General features: G+C 38.9%; 1 protein-coding gene across 1 annotated transcript; it reads right to left on the bottom strand.

Annotated features, from left to right (window-relative positions):
* Window positions 1-5,593: 5,593 nt before the first annotated feature.
* LOC311077673 (polymeric immunoglobulin receptor-like) lies at window positions 5,594-7,419 on the bottom strand. Its single transcript, XM_084106259.1, has 4 exons — window positions 7,256-7,419; window positions 6,760-7,074; window positions 6,337-6,663; window positions 5,594-5,952 (listed from the first exon to the last, which is right to left on the bottom strand). Exons 1-4 carry the CDS (start codon window positions 7,386-7,388, stop codon window positions 5,837-5,839), a joined length of 891 nt encoding a protein of 296 aa, XP_083962385.1. The 5' UTR covers window positions 7,389-7,419; the 3' UTR covers window positions 5,594-5,836.
* Between the last annotated feature and the right edge of the window lie 14,015 nt (window positions 7,420-21,434).

Here is a 21,434-nt window from a genome sequence, read left to right on the forward strand (position 1 = left end):
CATGACGACGCATGTCTCTTTTATCATACGTCATCCTTCCATCAGGAAGACGTAAACAGGCCATCTGTTTGTGCTTTGCCACTTTACGCTCCAAATTAAAAAAATATGCACTTGGAGCATCCATGTCTGCAACAGAAATAAAACGAGACCTTACCAAGGCCCCTTTTACTCTCTCGTTTAAATAAGATCCCAACTCCATTTTTTTCCTCTGTAACTTACTACTTAAACTAGGATCATATCTGTTAATTAATTCTGTTTCTATTGATGATATCTCATTTTCAACGGACTCAATCGTTTCTCTTAACACATTAGTAGAATTGGCAGTATATTGCAGACAAAACATTTTTATATTCACTTTTCCTATGTCCCACCACTGTCTTAGATTTTCATAACTACTTTTCTTCATTTTCCACTGTTGCCAAAATATTTCAAAATACCTACAAAATTCTTTATCTTGAAGCAATCTAATATTAAAATGCCAAAAAGAGGACTTATTTGAGCTCTGAGATTTACTTATTACAATTGAAACCAAAGTATGGTCTGTAAAACCCATTGGTGTAATAGAACAATCAATAATTTGACTGCTCAACTGTTTGGACACATAAATTCTATCCAAACGAGCAGCAGTAACTCTATTATTATTCACCTTGATCCATGTATATTGCCTCACATCAGGGTTTTTAACCCTCCATATATCCAAAAGATCAGCTGCCCTTATTAACCTTGATAAACAAGATGAAGACTGAATGTGTGGTTCTACAGTATTTCGATCAACAGAAAAATTCTCTGTACAATTCCAATCTCCCCCTACTATGACATTGCCATCATTAAAGCATTTTTTAAGAGCATTACTTAAAACACCAAAAAATATTAATCTTTCAAACCCTACATTTGGTACATAAACATTGATAAAATAATAAATATCCCCATCAATATCAGCTTTAACAACAAGTAGACGGCCATTCATTGGTTCTTCTGTACTCAAAACAGTCACTCTTAAATCAGGTGAAAAGAAAATTGCCACTCCTGCACTCAAATTTGTTTTATGGCTTAATTTGTACTGCCCTTTCCACCACAGTCCCCACTCAACTTCATTCCCTACATCACTATGTGTTTCTTGAAGATAAATGACATGTAATTTTTTCTGCTCTATTATTTCAGATACTAGTGCACGTTTGTGCATATCCCTCCCCCCATTGATATTAATAGAACCTACTCTTAAAGCATCCATATGTAGGTTTAAGAGGGAAAGGAAAAAAACAGATAAAAGCAGCATTATGAAAAGAGACACCATGTGATGCATGAGATGGTCAGCTAAAACAAAACCTTTAACGTTCTCTTCTTTTCCACATTTCTATACTTTCTAATTGCCGTTACATGTTTCTTCAAACGAAACCTTTTCTTTTCACTTAAAATCTCAAGACTCACATTCTTTTGATGTACTGAAACAGACTTCTCAAACTTCTCAATATCTGGAAAAAAATCTATCACATTGACTTGCTTCCCAAACGTATCATCTAGAAAAGCATTAATCTCCTCTAAAGTATACAATGAGGGATCATCTTGTGAGAACTCTTGAGAGTCCGCCTCACCACTGCACATAGAATCTCCCTGTGAACATAAATCAGTGTCATGCATAGATGCAGCCTCATCTGACAAACTTTCATTCATACCACTCTTATTGCCTTCTTTAATGCAGCTCAACTCCATCCGCTCTTTCTCCACCACACGCTCTACACTACAAAACATGGCCTGGATACCGCTCGTACTTGGTACAGAATGCAAGACATTTTCAACATTCAGTATTTCAGCATTTTCTTCGTTCATATTAACGATCGCAATACTACTAAGATCAGAAACGGTCACTGTTGTTCTCACTTCGCTATCTGTTTGAGTATTCTCAAGAGCATTTACACTCATTTCTGAAACTCTTACCTCAGGAAGTCGCTCAATCTCACCCCGAACTCCTTGGGTAACCACAGTTTGAGAAGTAACATCAATTTCTGATCCCGAAACATTGCCTTCAACTTCGCGTTCTTTATGTGGGCACGCATGTCGTTTATGCCCAACATCGCCGCATTCAAAACATTTCATATTACCGGTTGTTGCATAAACCATATACGGTTTCCCTTCATGTTTAACGCGAAAAGATATATCCAGCGTTCTCTCCGGAGAATCTAAAACCATGTTGACATCCCTCCTGAACGACATCACATGTTTTAGAGCCGGGTGTTTGCACCCTAGAGAAATCGTTTTAAACGGACTAACAATTTTTCCAAAGCGAACTAGCTCACGCTCCAACGCGTCATTTATTATGAACGGCGGCACATTTGAAACCGTGATTTTTGAAGAAGCCGCATAGAGTGGAGTGACTTGCACTAAATCATCGTTAATAATAAGGCCATTTTCAATTATCTGATTAACGAAATTCTGCGTTTTCAGAAAAACTACAACAGCCTTATTCATACGAGAGGCAGAATAAATATTTTCGTGTCCTACCGCTTCCCCTGTCGCCACAAGCACATCCTCCACCATTACCCCATCAGGAGGCACACACCTGAATCCATTACGCAAGGACAGCGCCTCAGCCTGAGACGCCATCCCTCCGCACAAACACTCACCGTAACAGCAACAATAAATGAAAAATAAACACTTACCAAACCATGCAGAAACAAATTGAAAAGGGAAAAAAAAGAGAAATAGGTGAAAGTCCACCACTCAAACTTCGCTCCCCCAACACCACTCTCGCACGTGCAAACTCCCAGAATTCCAGAGAGAGAGAGAGAGAGAGAGAGAGAGAGAGAGAGAGAGAGAGAGAGAGAGAGAGAGAGATATTAATAATGAGGGAAGTGAAACTAGTACTTTATACATGGTTCATGAACTCACAGGACTCACAGACAACAGACTTGTGCAGATAATAGTCATAATAAAAAAAGTGTTATTTTACAGATTTTTTCACATAAAGATTCTATTATTTCTTATTTTCATTTTATTAATTTTACATTTGTTTTCCAGAATCCTTATGTTTACTGTTTTTAACTGACTTAAGAGTTTCATGAAGTGTTTGTTCGTTGCATCACATTCATTTTAAAATCAGCCGTTCCCATGGTAACTGCATAAATACAGTGATGACTAATTCATTTTGCACATTTTTAAAATGTCACTCACCTTTAGCTACTCTATATTTATTGTATTTATAGACGTATTGATTCATTTATTTTATTTATCTTTTTTTCCCCCAATGTGATCTTTAGCTTTCCCCGGTGTTACATAAAGTGCCTTTGACTAAGTTAATTTATTTATTACACCGCATGCCTTGTATATGCCAAAGACTGAAAAGAGAAAACAAGCATGGCTTGCAGCACTTAAGTACAAAAACTTCCCATTACAGGTATACGTGCATCCTTATTTTGAGGACAAAACCCCCCAAAATTCATGTGATCTGGAGCTGTTTGTAGGATATTAGCGCTCATCTGTATTCACTGTAACTTCATGGCATCTACGCACTCATGAACTTTGACAGGCGATGATCTGACAAAAGACGGCCATTGTGACACTGTAAAGTGATGGTACTATGGAGACATGTGCTTTTTAAAACCATTTTCATAGATTTAACGTTACATCCTGCTCGGAAATTACATTAATTTGATCAAGGCCTGTAGGCCAATATGTGTGTACTGAATGTCGACAATGTTTATGAATTGTCACACCTTTAGTACGGTGGGGGACGTTGTTGTTTTCTGATTGGTCAGTTTGACTGTCTCACATTTGTGTTTCAGTAACATGGTCAAGGAAAGGATAAAAGAAGATTGCAACAGTTGCTCTATCTCTACTTTTCACCATTAGAAAATAATGTCAAGTTCTGTGTGTGAAAAAAGCATCCTTTAGAAATTCATAGTTTCATTTTTTTTTATATACAAAAGTTCCAGAAGCATCATCATCATCATCATCATCATCCTCAATTGAATCTCCGCAGCAGAGAATGTGTATAAAATGACTCATTTAAAAGGACACACAGATGTGCAGTAAACAGGGTCCAGGATGAACACTGAGCTACAAGTGAGACGCAGACTGTGTAAACAGGTGTTTTTTAAACATTTTATGGATTTTTTAAAGATTTCATATTTTTTTGTTTTTTTTATTGTTTGCTTGCCGCAGTTAAACTATCCTTTTGTAAGACTGGAAAAACGTCTCAGTTACGTGTGTATCCCTCGTTTCCTGAAGGAGAGAACGGAGACGCTACGTCAGAACAGACCGACGAATTGGGGATCGCTTCGAGAGATCAGTAAACTTCGAATGTAACTAAACGAGCCAATGGACATTTGCATGCGAGATTTGCATCTCACACAGTTAGGACAGTACAACATATGTAATTTCCAGGAGCCTCTGAAACAATATCAGCACGGCCTATGTCCTGCCCTTGAATGAATTCAAGCAGTTCAACACTGACTGAATACGTTCCTCTGTGAGGCGTGCTTTCTGGTTGACCGAGTCCAGCTCCATACAAAGAAAAAAAAAAGATCCTCTGCTTATGGGAGAGTTTGCTCTTTTCCCAGTTGACCCGAAATCCCATGACCAGTGACTCTCGGCTGCTTGTGCTTCTGGTTCCTGCAAATAAACATCTGTGTCACGCTACTCACCTGTGTTGTCTCCTTCTGTATTATGACAATTACTTTGCCACACTGATAAGACAGAATGTGCAGGTACCCTTCTACCGCACCATTGGCTGCCGTCCTTGGATGATATTGTATTGCAATAGGTAATACATTAATGTTAATACCAAATCAAAACAAGTAAGCACATCATTTGTAGTTGAAAGGATTTAGTGACAATATACTGTATGTTGTATGGTTACACTTAAAATAGTTACAAAATAGATGTATTAGATGATGATAAATTATACCATTAATTGTACTCAGCATATATGTAGAATGTAACCTGAGAGAGAGAGAGAGAGAGAGAGAGAGAGAGAGAGAGAATGGCTTTAGAAGAGAGAAAGAGAAGAGAGCCAAAGAGCAGGCCCCAAGAAAAGAAAGCCCAGCAGAACAAAGAAGAGCCAGATTTTCTCAGTGATATTAATCATAATGCAATTAAGAAATAATTAAATGTCCATTGGCTCGTTTAGTTACATTCGAAGTTGACTGGTCTCTCGAAGCGATCCCCAATTCGTCGGACTGTTCTGACGTAATGTCTCCGTTCTCTCCTTCAGGAAACGAGGGATACACACGTAACTGAGACGTTTTTCCAGTCTTACAAAAGGATAGTTTAACTGCGGCAAGCAAACAATAAAAAAAAAAAAAAAACATGAAATCTTTAAAAAATCCATAAAATGTTTAAAAAACACCTGTTGACACAGTCTGCGTCTCACTTGTAGCTCAGTGTTCATCCTGGACCCTGTTTACTGCACATCTGTGTGTCCTTTTAAATGAGTCATTTTATACACATTCTCTGCTGCGGAGATTCAATTGAGGATGATGATGATGATGATGATGATGATGATGCTTCTGGAACTTTTGTATATAAAAAAAAATGAAACTATGAATTTCTAAAGGATGCTTTTTTCACACACAGAACTTGACATTATTTTCTAATGGTGAGGATACGTTTACTGATGTCTATCACACATTCACTACCAAGAATTCATGTTTTCTGACACAGATCACATTACTGTCTTGAATCCACAAGTGAGCAACTGCGGCAAGCAAACAGTAAAAATAAAAAAATAAATCCATAAAATGTTTAAAAAACACCTGTTGACACAGTCTGTGTCTCATTTGTAGCTCAGTGTTCATCCTGGACCCTGTTTACTGCACATCTGTGTGTCCTTTTAAATGAGTCATTTTATACACATTCTCTGCTGTGGAGATTCAACTGATGATGATGAGGAGGAGGAGGAGGAGGAGGAGGAGGAGGAGGATGGTGGTGGCGATGATGGTGATGTTGCTTCTGGAACTTTTGTATATAAAAAATGAAACAATGAATTTCTAAAGGATGCTTTTTTCACACACAGAACTTGACATCATTTTCTAATGGTGAGGATACATGTTTACTGATGTCTATCACACATTCACTACCCAGAATTCATGTTTGCTGACACAGACACTTCGTGAGCTGTTAGTTTGAGTTTCCAGAACTGAAGTCTGTGGTTTCACACTGAATAATACAGCTATCAGAGTTACTGATGAGCACTGTTAAACTGCAGTTTTAAAAAAAAAATATAGTAATACGTGTCCAATCTAACACACTAATGCTGCAATGCCAAACACTGTAGTAATACGAAAATTAATTATTTCTTAATTGCATTATGATTAATATCACTGAGAAAATCATCTGTACCTGTAACATTGATCAGGACTCGTGTGATGAAGATCTTGTGTCCTTGATCAGACTGAACTCCACACCAGTATTCTGAATCTTCTTCAGTCACATGACTGATGCTTCCCGTCAGGAGCTGCTGTTCTCTGTCATCATACAGCCGGATCTTTCCCTCATCCCTCCATCTTCTGCTCTCCTTCACAGACGTCTCTTTAGCACAGAGATCAGCTCCAGATCTCCAGCACAGAAACTTCACATCACGAATGTGGGATTGTGGGTATTTGCAGCTGATGTTCACAGATCCTCCTGCAGAAGCTGATAGACTGATGCTCTTCACACAACAATCCTCTGTTTAAGATCCAGATAAAGTGCAGCAATGTTACAATCACCAGATATATTCATGGATTCTGTCAAATAATGCATAAATGACTGAAAGCAGCTCACCCTTCTTAATGTCCAGATTAAACTCAGAGAAGAAACTGTAATCTTCAGAAACTTTGACTATAATCTTATATTCTCCAGAGTCGTTCTCATTCAGATCTCTGATAAACAGAAGTAAGAGTCCTGCAGATCTGTCATTATAAACGGAGAATCGTCTGTCATGTTTCCATTCTGCTCTTCTGTTAGTGTTTATTACAGTAAAACACTGATCTGCAGTTTTACAGACGTCTATCACAGGATTCTCTTCTTGAATCTCATATTTGAAGTTTATAATGACGTTTCCTCCTGAATATCCTCTCACTGTCCTGATTTGTTGACCTGTTAAACACAAACCCAGTATTATTGCTTAAAAAAGCAAGTCAGTAATGATACTTCATCTTAATTTAATGACAAACACATCTGTTATGCGTTTCAAATGTGAACGTCAGTAATTACAGTCAGTGTTGAGTATCGTGATGTTGTGGAGATCATCATGAGTTTGAGGGTCTCAGTTACTCACCTGTTAAAACCTCCAGATTCACTTCAGTATGGGGATTTGTTCCAACCCTTTCAGTTCCACAGTAGTACGTGTCAGAATCCTCTTCTCTCAGATCTCTGATGGTCACAGTGAAGACTGATGAGAGAATCGTCATACAGAGAGAATCTTCCAGATTGAAACCATTTATCTTTAAAATCAGTCTTGATTTGGTCTGTGCACTCTGACCACTGTCCTTTACAAAAATACTTTTCATTTTCTTTATATTTTTTTATATATTTGCATGTGATCGTGACTCCTCCTCCTGAATATCCTGTCACACTCATGGAGCTCACGACACCTACAACAAACCAGCATTAAAACACTTTAATTTACACAGAAATGAACTTTCCTCAACAGTCAATAAAACAACATGAACTGAAGTTAAAGACGCTCCTCATCAATTCTGTGCTGTTTTTCATGATTTACTCTGAGTTCAGATTCTTACCAGGAATCATCAGCAGAGTGAAAGTCCAGATGATCTTCATTCTTCTCTCTTATTAAATGATCTTCTCTGTTGTTAGTAGATTCAGTTCTTCTGAAGCTCTCGATGTGTGTTCAGAAGAGTTTTGAGTGTTTCTTTCCTGGTTACATGTTTAACATGAAGAGCTGAATGTGTCAGAGACGCCCACTTCCCCTGAGAGAGAGAGAGAGAGAGAGAGAGAGAGAGAGAGAGAGAGAGAGAGAGTTGAAATCACCTTTATTTACAACATTGGTAAAAACCAGTCTGTGTTACCACTAACAATCTGCATTACAAAATCTCAATTATGAAAAACACACACAAAAAAAATTAAAAAAATAAATAAAGAAAAAACAACAACAAAATGACTTAAAAAGTCAACATTAAATCATCATTTTCATTAACTGTGCATAACACTCCATTTATAGCCCACACTGTTAACCCTTGCTGTAAAAAAAGGCGTAATTCAGACAGTATCATACCATTTTCCATTAAAACAGTAATATACCGTAGAAAACAAAAATAGCCTACAGGAATATACTGTGAATTAACAGTGCTCAAAATCGACAATCAGAGGCTGTTTTCCCAATCACACCCTATGCCCTCATTCACTATTCCCTAGTAGTTCACTAATATAGTCCACTTGACAGAGTGAATGAAAAGAAGTGAGTGAATTGAGAAACTGATGAACACCTGAAAAGCAGAATCACTGAAGGAGAGAGACAAACAAGAACAGAAAAAAGAGAAACACAAAAACTACAACTGACTACCAGCAATACTGAGTGTGAAACTAGTTTACAAACCAGTTTACGATTATTTCTTTCATACATGTACAAAAGTTCTTGTTGAGAATTAACAAAGATTTAGTTAATAATAAAATGTGTTGTCACCATGATGGAGATCAGTATTTGCTTTAGTTGGTCTCTTGTCCCTGGACTTCTTACCTTTCATCTTCCTCTGGCTGCTGTAACAGTGAGTTTATAAAACACATTTGTTACGGCAAGAAAAAGTCAAGAGGAAGATGATCAGGTGTTTTTATTATTTTGTGATGATGTCACAATCATCCTGGACATGTCTGATTTTCAGGAGCATATATCTGTGTAGCTACAAAATGAAATCAATATTTCTGTTATCAGGTCTTCTGAAAAATAACAATCATATAGTGCATTCAATTTTATTTTACTCCTGCTTAGACACACACAGACATCAACAATCAGCATATGAATCTCAACAATGGTGAAAAGTTTCATGTCGCAATGCATGCTGGGTTCCAGGATAATATAAAACTCCCAGCATGCACTGCTGCATGAATAATAAAAAAAAAAGAAATATTGCCACCATTGTTGAGATTAATGTGCTAAATTGTGATATCTCTGTGTTTCTAAAACATAGTGTAGCTCTGTTTTTTTTGGTTTATAGTTCATAGTAATTTATTGCTGTAGTTTCACAGTAGTGCTAATGTAACACTTTTGATCGAGGATAAAACTCTGAATGAATAAGGATTAATTCCTTAATGAATGAACAGGCAATATGATGATTTTGTCATCATAAGCATTACAACCACAATCATTCATAAACTGTGTGTGTGCACAAGTGTGACTTGCAAAAACACAGCTTAAGCAGCAACAGAAAAATGAATGTTTTAGCATCAGCATCCCAACTAAAGCAAGCACTGATCTCTATAATGGTAACTTCAAACAAACATTTTCAATAACAACTTCTGTATGACAGAAATAAAGTCATACTGGTTAATAATAAGTGTAATAATGTGTAATGGCTGGAAGTCAGTTGTAGTTCTTGTGTTTCTCTATTTTCTGTTCTTGTGTTCCTCTTTTCTTCAGTGATTCTGCTTATTAACAGCAGGTGTTCATCACTAATGCTCAACAATCACTTACATATTCCCTTAATTATCTCACTGCAACACTGTCTCAATGTTACTTTTACTCTTTGTAGTGTGGATTTCCTGTGGGGTTGAAAGGGTTAACAGTGTAAGATAAAAAGACACACCCACAAAATGTATTTTAACAGTAATAAACTGTAAGTTATAAAACAGGTATATACTGGCAACACTGTTGCCAGTGGTTTACTGTAAAATTAATTTTTTGGGTCACCATTGTGCAGAAGAGTAGAGCCTGTGCTTCAGTCCAGGAGAAGATCTACAGACAATGATGATACGCTGCATGTTGCTTTATTTAACAGGCGGTGACTGTGTAGTTGCTGGTCCAGTGGAAATCTTTTTATGTACAATAGTTTTTTAGTGGTCTCAAATGAAAGAAGTTCACAGTTATACTTTGCTCACGTTATTAATGCATTATATTTTTTAGTTAATACATTTAAATGACAGTTGGTCAATTTAAGGCAGTCAGTTTCTGCAAGTGTAATTAGTTCATTTGAATTAGAATTTAGTGCATTTTTACAGAAACAAACTAGACTACAGTAAAGAACTGTACAATTAACAGTATTTTACTGGCAACAGTGTTGCCAGTATTTTACTGTAAAAAAACCCGGTAAGGTCTAACAGTGCAAGTATTCACAAACACTGGTAAGCACCCAACCAATTTATAGTATGCATATTCTATCCTAAGCCTTGATGCTACCAAACCCTTAAACATCATCAAAGGATCTAAAGTATCTTTGCCAAGCATCTTATTTTTCCTTGTTTTCCAAATAGTGAGTTTGGCAGTTCCAAACACAAAATTTAGTAAAACCAAAACATGTTTACGACTAGCGAAATACTTTGGCCCAAAAATAAACATTTGAGGAGATAAATCTTCACCTAAAGATGATACCCATTGAGATAAAAAGGAAAATAAATTACCCAACCGTACACATTGCAAAAAGAGATGAAAAATAGTTTCGTTTTCAGAACAAAATACACAACCCACCTCTACATTTGGATTGAGGTGCACCACATGTCTGTTCGTAGCTATTGCACTGTGTACAATCCTCCATTGTAAATCACCAGTCCGTTTATCAATGGGGCGTTTATACAGTGACCGCCAGCTACCTTTGGGGGAGATATCTACTCCAAAAAAATCAGTCCATTTAGATGACTTTACTCCGGAGAGAAGATGTGTATTGGTCACTTTCACACAAGTCACATACAGAGCTTTTTTCCCAACAGACTCAAAAGTATCCAGCTGAGGAGTTTTGAAAGACAATATGAGATTTTCCTCCTCATGCCATCCCCTTACGTTAGCAGCTATCATCAAGGATGGAAAATCATAGTCACGTCCAGCCATCCACTCTTTGATATGGTTAGAGTTGTTGATAAAAAGTATCTGATCATAGTTCAGTTCTCCAAGTACTTCATCAGTAACTTGTTTCAAAAATCGAACAGATTTTATGCCTGTTCTCTCACTCAGGATCTCCGAACTGATGCTTAAAATGTGTCCAAGTTTTACACATCCAACAGCTATCAGCCGTGATGACAAATTAACAGAGCACAGGTGTCTATAAGGTAAGAAGGGGTTCTGGAACAATGGCTCTTCCATCAGCCAAAAACCTGCACGTAATCCAGCAGGTCTTGAGACAGAGAAAACTTTCCATGCTTCCATCACAGATCTGTAGAAGGGAGTCAAATCTGTAAGAGCTGATTCATTCAAGTTCAATAAAAAGAGATGTTTGTCAAGTCCCATGTTGCCTGCTTTCCTCAAGAGTGCAACTGCAGTGTTGGACCAAGCAATGTCACCATAATAAAGCAGTCTCTGAGCAGCTTGCAGACGAAAGGCCATGAGTCTTGATCTGATGTCCACAAGACCTTGCCCCCCTTCTTGCACTGGCAAAAAAAGGACAGCTGATCGGACCCAATGCTGTCCTGACCAAAAAAAATTCACCAGCATCCTTTGAATGTCTTGAACTAGTCCAACGGGAGGCTGTAACACAATAAATTTATGCCACAGCGCAGAAGCGATCAAGTTATTGGCAACTAGAACTCTCCCCCTATAGGATAGCTGGGGTAACAACCAGTTCCATCTAGACAATCGGGTGCACACTCTCTCCAAAACTCCCTCCCAATTTTTCTTCTGAAACTCTTCTGATCCCAAAAACACACCAAGTAATTTCAGCCCTTTTCTATTCCAGTTTAAACTACCTGGTAGTTGTGGGAGATTTTCTAGATTCCTTTGACCTGACCAAAAAGCTTCAGTCTTATCCCAGTTTACTTTAGCTGATGATGCCCCTTCATACAGCTCAAGTGCTCTAGACAAAGCTTTTATATCATTATGGTCATTGACAAACACTGTAACATCATCAGCGTAAGCAGTAATTGTAGTTCTTAAATGTTGAGGCATTGTAGGTATTGATAAACCATTTAGAGTTTTTCTTATATTGGAAAGTAAGGGCTCAATAGCAATACTATACAATTGTCCTGATAGAGGGCAACCTTGTCTGATTCCCCTTGAAACCACAATAGGCCAACTTAGGCCACCCCCCACCTTGACCATACAAGAAGCTCCAGTGTACAACAAACGTATCCATTTGATAAAATCCTGACCAAACCCGAATGCAGCAAGTAGATTAAAAAGATAGTTATGATCAACGCGATCAAACGCCTTTTCTTGATCTAAAGCAATCAATCCAACCTCTGCATTAAACATTTTACAGATATCCAAGGTATCCCTCACTAAGAAAAGATTATCCATTATAGATCTTTTCGGAATGCAATAGGTTTGGTCTTGATGAATTATCAAATGTAAAAACTTCTTAAGCCTATTGGACAGACATTTAGACAAGATTTTATACTCTGTTGTTAATAAAGCAACAGGTCTCCAGTTCTTTAACAGAGTCAAGTCTCCCTTTTTAGGTAATAGGGACAATACAGCACGTTGACATGTAGCAGGTAAATTGCCATCTTTATAACTTTCACAGAAAACTTCATAAAGGTCCATTCCAATATACTCCCAAAAATGTTTATAAAATTCAGAAGTCAACCCATCAATTCCAGGAGAACGTCCGGATTTCAACTGTCCAACAGCAATAGTGAGTTCTTGAAAAGTAATTTGTGCGTCCAAAGCAGTCTTAGAAACAGAGTCTATTTGAGGAAGTTCATGCAAAAGTTGCGCTTCACAACTAGAGTTACAATGATCAGCTTTGTAAAGAGAAGAATAAAAACCAACAGCATGACGACGCATTTCTATAATGTCATTTGTAATCTTCCCATCTGGAAGACGTAAACATGTCATCTGCTTAGACTGTGCCACTGAACGCTCTAAATTAAAAAAATAGGCACTTGGGGCATCCATCTCAGTAACTGATGTAAAACGTGACCTCACCAAAGCTGCTTTCACCCTCTCATTCAAATGAAAACTTAGCTTTTTCTTTTTCTGTTGTAAGTTGTTGATAAAAACTGGGTCATGTCTTCTTATCATTTCTGTCTCTATAGACTCTATATCTCTTTCCAGAGCTTGCATTGTTTCTCGTTGAATAGTCGTACAATATGCAGTGTACTGTTGACAGGATAGTTTTATTTGGGTTTTCCCAACCTCCCACCATTGTTTTAAATTTTCAAAATCATTTTTCTTCCCCTTCCAATGATTCCAAAAAAACACAAAATGTTCGGAAAATAAAGCATCCTGTAACAGTTTAGCATTAAAATGCCAATAAGAAGATTTTCTTGGAAATTGTGCCATGTTTACTGAAATATATACCAGATGGTGATCAGAAAAACCTACAGGAGTAATAAAACAATCAATAATCCTGTTATTTAAATTTTTTGAAACATAAATTCTGTCTAAGCGAGCAGCACTTATTCTATTTTCAGAAATTTTAACCCATGTATATTGTTTATCTACCGGATGCTTGATTCTCCTATATGGCTAAGTACATGTTGGCCTTTCCACCACATTCCCCACTCTACTTCGTTATCCATATCACTATGTGTTTCTTGCAGTAAAATGACATGTAACTTTTTATTTTTCATGATTTCAGACACCAAACCTCGTTTATGACTATCCCTCCCTCCATTAATATTTAATGAACCCACCCTCAAAAGATCCATGTATAAGTTTAGGGAGGAGAGAAAAAAAACAACGGCAGAAGAAAGCAGAAGAAATAAAGAGAAGAACACCACGTGATGCATGGCTAATCGTTTACAAAAATGCTTTTAGCCTCTTCTTTTTATCCACCATTCTACATTTTCTAATAACTGTAACATGTTTTTTTAAACGAAAACGTTTCTTTTCACTCAACTGATCAAGATTTGCAGTCTTTTGAAGAACCGCCACTGACCTCTCAAATTTTCCAACATCAGGAAAAAATTCTTTAATGTTGACTTGTTTTCCAAATGTCTCATCAAGAAACCCATTAATTTCATCTAATGCATACAAAGAGGAATCTTGGACATATCTTGAGAATCGCCCTCAAGTCCACATATAGACCCTCCTTGGGAGTCACATTCATAATCAAGAAGAGAAACATTTTTGTCAGATGCATCATCATCTACTGCACTACCATCATTACTCAAACACAACTCTCTCTTCCTTATAGCCGACCCAACAACAGACTCACACCTGCTCGGCCCTGCAATTTCCACACCATCATCTTGCTGCTCATCAGCATTGATATTTTGAACAGTATTTGCAGTATTTTCATTTTGCTGACCTTCATGCACATTAGTATTTGTCACAGCATTATCATGTACTTCAATAGCGGACAGCGCCGCACCAGAAACGCTCACCTCTGCTGAACCTGCGTGTTCCTCTTGAGCAGCGCGCTCCCGCTCCACCGCATCTCCCTCTCCTGAGACATTAGGCCTTTGTCTATCCTCTGGTGCGCGCTCTCTGTGAGGGCATGCAAACTTTTTATGCCCTAAATCGCTGCAATCAAAGCACCTTAAACTGCCAGTGCTTGCGTACACCATATAAGTTTTGCCTTCGTGTCGTACTCGAAATGAAACATCCAGCGTGTTTTCGGGGGAGTCTAAAAACATAAACACCTGTCTTCTAAAAGATGTGACGTGTTGACAGAGAGAGGGGGGGGGGGGGGGGGGGGGGGGGGGGGGGGGCTGACAGACAGAGAGAGAGAGAGAGAGAGGATTAAACAACTTTTATTTAGACATCATTTATATCTCATTCACAATAATAATGATAATAAAATGTAATATTCAAAAAAATAAATAAAAATATATTTTTTTTTAAAAACCTAAGAACAATTGATCATCATGTACAACACATAGAACCTCATTGGTACACCAGATTTCACAAAAAGCAGGTACATTATTTGTGAGACTGTAATATGTAAATTCCATTCTCAATCTTGCTGCCACCAGACTCATACACATTACTCTAGAATTTGTTGCTGCCAACTCTAGGCCCTTGTTCTTTCTTGTTTTCCATATGGCCAATTTTGCTGTCCCTATAAGATAATTCAATAAACATACTCTCCTTCTTAATAAAAATCTATATTTCAACCCTCCTATAAATATTTTATCTGAAAATTCTTCTGAAAACCCCTGAAACCAAGTTGCAAGTAATTCAAACAAATCGTTTAATCTATTGCATTTTAAAAACAGATGCTCTAGATCTTCACCCTCACCACAAAACCTACACTGCCCCCCCACTGCTGGGTTCAGGTGTGCAACATGCCTGTCCGTAGCTATCGCCCCATGTGTGATCCTCCACTGCAGATCACCAGTTCGCTTTTCTACAGGGAGTTTGTACAGGGTCCTCCACCTGTCTCTTACAAGGAAGTCTGGTCCCAACAACTCTAGCCATCTGGAAGCGTTTTGTCTCTTCAGTGACCTCTGGTGTATCACTTTAACTGCTGTGTGGTAAAGTGCCTTCTTCGAAGCACAATCCAGATACTCCAGTTGAGGTGTCTGTAAATTCAAGATAGAATCGGCAACCTCCCCTTCATTCTCATCACACATTAGTGACGAAATCTTGATCCTTGGAAAAACTTTCATGTCATTCTGATTTGACATTTGTCCTGTTGCTATACTTTCTCCATAAGTTCTTTGTACTGCCAGAGAGATTTCCTCCATCATTTTTGAAACTAGTCTGTGTGATCGTAAACCAGTCACTTCCTTAATATTTTCGACAGATTTCCCCTTTATCCATTAGATGACCCAGCTTCACGATACCATTCCTGAGCAGACATGCTCGCACACTCACTGAGGACAAAAGTCTTGTCTGGATCATGTTGTTAAAAAACAATGGTTCCTCAGGAGCCCAGTGAATAGAACTGCTCCTATCTCTGTCCACCTTTAAAACATTTCTCCACACGTGAAACATTGTCCGATAAAAAGGAGTAATTTCAGACAAATTCATATCCTCCAGTTTCATTAAAAACAGGTGTTTATCAAGACCAAGCCCACCTGCCCTCTGCAAGATGGCACATGCTGTAGGAGTCCATAACAAGTCTTTTTGATAAAGAAATCTTTTTGCTGCTTGTAATCTGAACGCGTGGATACGACTCTTAACGTCCACCAGGCCATGTCCTCCTTCGCAAACTGGCAAAAAGATCACTGATGCTCGGACCCAGTGCTCGCCACTCCAGAAAAAAATTACCAATTTCCTCTGAATTTCACATATAATGTCCTCAGGTGGATCCATGACTACACACCTGTGCCATAGTGTAGACGCTGCCAGGTTATTGGCGACCAGAACTCTCCCTCTATAAGACAACTGTGGTAATAGCCATTCCCACTTAGACAATCGGGCAGACACCTTATCCAGCATACCCTCCCAATTCTTCATTTGATATTGTCTATTGCCTATAAAAACTCCCAACACTTTTAAACCTTCCCTTCCCCATCTCAAGCCACCTGGAAGTTGTGGATATCCTACCTCGTCCCACTGACCCATAATATAACCCTCACTTTTCTCCCAATTTACTTTGGCAGTGGACGCTTTTTCATAAAGCTTAATATTCTCATTTAAACTTCTAATATCCTCTTGCCTCGTGATAAACACCGTAATATCATCTGCATAAGCAGACAAAACTAATTTAACACTTTCACTTCCATTTTGAAATAACACACCTTCTAAATGTTTTTTTAGTCTATGTAAGAGAGGTTCAATCATTAGGCTATACAGCTGCCCAGACAATGGACAGCCTTGTCTGATCCCTCTACCAAGAGGTACTGGAGCACTAAGACCCCCACCAGCCTTTACCATGATAAACACATCGGAGTACAACAATTTTACATATGATAAAAAATTTTCACCAAAACCAAAATGTTTTAAAACATTAAACAGATACCCATGATCCACCCTATCAAATGCCTTTTCTTGGTCTAATGATGCAATTCCAAGATCACTATTATTAAGGTGGCTAAAGTCAACTAAATCTCGTAACACAAATATATTGTCTATAATAGATCTCTCTGGGACACAATACGTTTGATCTTTATCAATCAAAAACTCTAAACAATGCTTAATTCTATTAGCCAGACATTTTGACAGTATCTTATAATCCAGACATAGTAGGGACACTGGTCTCCAATTTTTCAATAAACATAAATCCCCTTTTTTTGGTAGCAGTGAGAGGACTGCACGTCGACAACTTAAAGGGAGTGATTTTTCTTTAAAACAATTTAAAAATACTTCATACAAATCCACTCCAACTAGATTCCAAAATTGCTTATAAAATTCAACTGGCAATCCGTCTATTCCTGGAGACCGACCTGAAGACAGTTGCTGCATTGCCTCTGTGAGTTCCTTAAAAGTAATTTCATTATCCAGCAATTTCTTATGTCCATCTGGTAACTTTGGTAAATCAAACAGTAATTCCTCAGTACTTTTAGAGCCACATGATTCTTTACTATAGAGGTTATAGTTCCATTTGCGCGACGAAGATGATACATCTGTTTCTGTTGAACATTTTTCTTTTCCAGGTTAAACAAATAAGAACTAGGAGCATCCATATCTTTAATCGAGCAAAACCTTGCTCTAATCAGTGCTCCCTTAGTCCGTTCCTGTAAAAAAGATCCAAGTTCCATTCTCTTCTTTTCCAAAAAGTCTTTCTGCACAGTTCCAGGATTATCCATAATTTATTTTTCTAACTGCACAATGTCTCTTTCCAGTCTTTGTACTGTTACTTTAATTTGAGAGGAAGAATGCAAGGTATAATTCTGACAAAAAAACTCTTATTTGGGCTTTTCCCACTTCCCACCACTGGCTAATATTCTCAAAAAAACTCTTTTTCATTTTCCACTCATTCCAAAACATTGTAAATCTTTCACAAAACAAAACATCTTGTAACAGTTTAACATTAAAATGCCAATAATATGTACGTCTTGACAATTCTTTCATGTTAAGATCTAAACCAACCATATGATGATCTGAAAAGGCATTTGGTGAATGAAAAACATTCATTATTCTGTTGTTCCATATTTTTCCAAGATAAAACCGGTTGCCCATTGAGCCCCACTCTTTGTAACATTTATATAAACGAATTAGCCAAAGCCTTAAATAATTCCACTGCCCCCGGCCCAACCCTGACGGACTCAGAGATCAGATGTCTCCTCTTTGCAGATGATTTAGTCATTCTGTCAAAAACAAAAGAGGGACTACAACAGCTCCTCGACGTCATAGAGACATTCAGTCAAACGTGGGCTCTCAAAATTAACTTTGCAAAGACAAAAATAATGATTTTTCAAAACAGATCCAGGTGTAGGGAAAATAAATACATCTTCAGAGCAGGAAACCAAGTCCTCCAACACACCCACGAATACACATATCTGGGTCTAAAACTGAGTTCAACAGGGAACTTTAATCTGGGCTGGCTGTGAATGAACTGAAAGCAAAAGCAATGAGAGTCTTCTACATGATTAAAAATACTATTCGACATGAAATTCCAATTCAAGCCTGGCTAAAAATCCTAAAAGCAATAATTGAACCCATTGCTCTGTATGGCAGCGAGATATGGGGACCTCTCAAAACCCAAGATTTTTCAAAATGGGAAAAAGAGGAAATCGAAACTCTGCATACCCAAATTTGTAAAAGCATCCTAAAAGTAAACAGAGCGACACCAAACAACTCGTGCAGAGCTGAATTAGGACAATACTCCTTATTGATCAGTATCCAAAAAAGAGCTGTGAAATTCTACCAGCACCTGAAGTGCAGTGACCCGAGCTCATACCAGCTGAAGCCCTGCGATGTCAGGAGCAGAACCGGCACCGGAGCGCAGTGACCCAAGCTCATACCAGCTGAAGCCCTGCGGTGTCAGGAGCAGAACCGGCACTGGAGCGCAGTGACCCGAGCTCATACCAGCTGAGGCCCTGCGGTGTCAGGAGCAGAACCGGCACCGGAGCGCAGTGACCCGAGCTCATACCAGCTGAAGCCCTGCGATGTCAGGAGCAGAACCGGCACCGGAGCGCAGTGACCCAAGCTCATACCAGCTGAAGCCCTGCGGTGTCAGGAGCAGAACCGGCACTGGAGCGCAGTGACCCGAGCTCATACCAGCTGAAGCCCTGCGGTGTCAGGAGCAGAACCGGCACTGGAGCGCAGTGACCCGAGCTCATACCAGCTGAAGCCCTGCGGTGTCAGGAGCAGAACCGGCACTGGAGCGCAGTGACCCGAGCTCATACCAGCTGAGGCCCTGCGGTGTCAGGAGCAGAACCGGCACCAGAGCGCAGTGACCCGAGCTCATACCAGCTGAAGCCCTGCGGTGTCAGGAGCAGAACCGGCACCGGAGCGCAGTGACCCGAGCTCATACCAGCTGAAGCCCTGCGGTGTCAGGAGCAGAACCGGCATCGGAGCGCAGTGACCCGAGCTCATACCAGCTGAAGCCCTGTGATGTCAGGAGCAGAACCGGCACTGGAGTGCAGTGACCCGAGCTCATACCAGCTGAAGCCCTGCGGTGTCAGGAGCAGAGCCGGCACCGGAGCGCAGTGACCCGAGCTCATACCAGCTGAAGCCCTGCGGTGTCAGGAGCAGAACCGGCACCGGAGCGCAGTGACCCGAGCTCATACCAGCTGAAGCCCTGCGGTGTCAGAAGCAGAACCGGCACGGGAGCACAGTGATAAATAAAATAACCATATTTCCAATCCCCTATTAGTAGTGCTTCACTTTTTTTCCAAATTAATTTTAGCAGAAGGCAGTTTTTCCATATCATCAAGTACACTCATTAAAAACTGTACATCACTCTGTTGACTAACAAACACTAAAATACAATCAGCATACACAGAGAGCATAGGCAAATTAAAACCTTGTAATTTTTTTCTCAGTTGTTGTAACAGAGGTTCTATTGCTAGCGAATATAGCATCCCAGAGAGCGGGCATCCCTGCCTTACTCCTCTAAAAACTTTAAAAGGAGTGCATAAGCCACCATTAATTTTGAGTATGCTCTCAACATCATTTAAAAAAGATTAAATGGCCCGATTTACCACATCCAAAGCACGTCATTTTGTCAGTAGTGACAAACACAACATTATTCAAAATCATCCACATGGAAATGTAGTGCCAAGTCCAATTCTGCGTCATCTTTGATGATCATGAACGCAAATCTCCTAAATGAAACAATATGTTTCAATAAAGGAGATTAGCACCAGATCGTAATCTTTTTGATCGGTGAAACCAACTTTCCATAACGTGACAGCAACCTTTTTTTGACGGTAACAACAGGTGTAAGTATTTCATCAATGATTATACCTCGCACAACCACCTCGTTTGCTCTTTCCACCGAGTTAAAAAAAAAATCACGGTCACGTTTTTCATTCTGGATGCGGAGAGAATGTTTTGATGGCCAACCATCTCTCCTACACCCAGAAGCCTCTGTATAAGCTTAGCTTAAGCTTAGAAGTAAAAGAAAGAAAGAAATATAAGGAAAACACAAAAATAAACAAATACACACGCTCAAAACTCGAACTCTCACACGCTCCAGAAACGCCCACGCATGCGCAGAGAGAGAGAGAGAGAGAGAGAGAGAGAGAGAGAGAGAGAGAGACACTTTTGGACTTTTAACAACTCTTTATTCACTAAGATTAATAAAAAAAAATCTAAAAATATCTTCCAAAAAACAACAATAAATTAACCTTATCACATATAACATACGTACATTAACATCAATGCACGCATATTTTTTTTTATTTGAATTTTTTGTGAATGTATATGCATATACATTCACAAAAAATTCAAATAAAAAAAAATTACAAATTTAGGAATAAAATCTCCTCTTGATCAACTACACACAACACTTCCTTACTTTACTCAGGCCCTGGTTACAAGAGAACGCTCGTAGGTGAAAACATAAAAATATTTTAGCAGATGTGCCTTTCGTTTAGACGGCGACAGCGTTTTTGGGGCTTAAAAACGCAAAAAAGTGAAACCACCCTCCAGAGTGGAAATCTTAAAAACGATCCAACGTCTAAAGGGTAAAAACGCAAAAGTCTTGGTGTTGTTGTGTGGCAGTGCTTCACATTGCCACCTAGCCGCCTGGAGTGCATACTTGTCACGGTTCATGAATTCACTGACTCTTTCTCGCGCTGTCTTGTGTGTTTGTGTGTGTGTTAATTGTCTCGTTACGCTGATTGTTTTATGTGGGCGTTACTGCTTATTATCAGTGATCAGTGGCAGCTGTATGTCATCTCACCAGCCTATTTATTGCCCTGTCTTTCGTCTCATGTTTGTCAGATCGTTGTTGGTTGTTCCCCTGTGCTGTGTGGTCTTCGTCTGGTGTTCCCGATTCCCGTTGGATTTCGTGTTGAGTTTCTGTCTGCCTGCCGTCTTCGGAGGATCCTGTCTCTTCTCATCACATCACGGA

This window comes from Abramis brama, assembly GCF_963993115.1.
Source record: "Abramis brama genome assembly, chromosome: 2".
In the NCBI taxonomy this organism is placed as follows: domain Eukaryota; kingdom Metazoa; phylum Chordata; class Actinopteri; order Cypriniformes; family Leuciscidae; genus Abramis; species Abramis brama.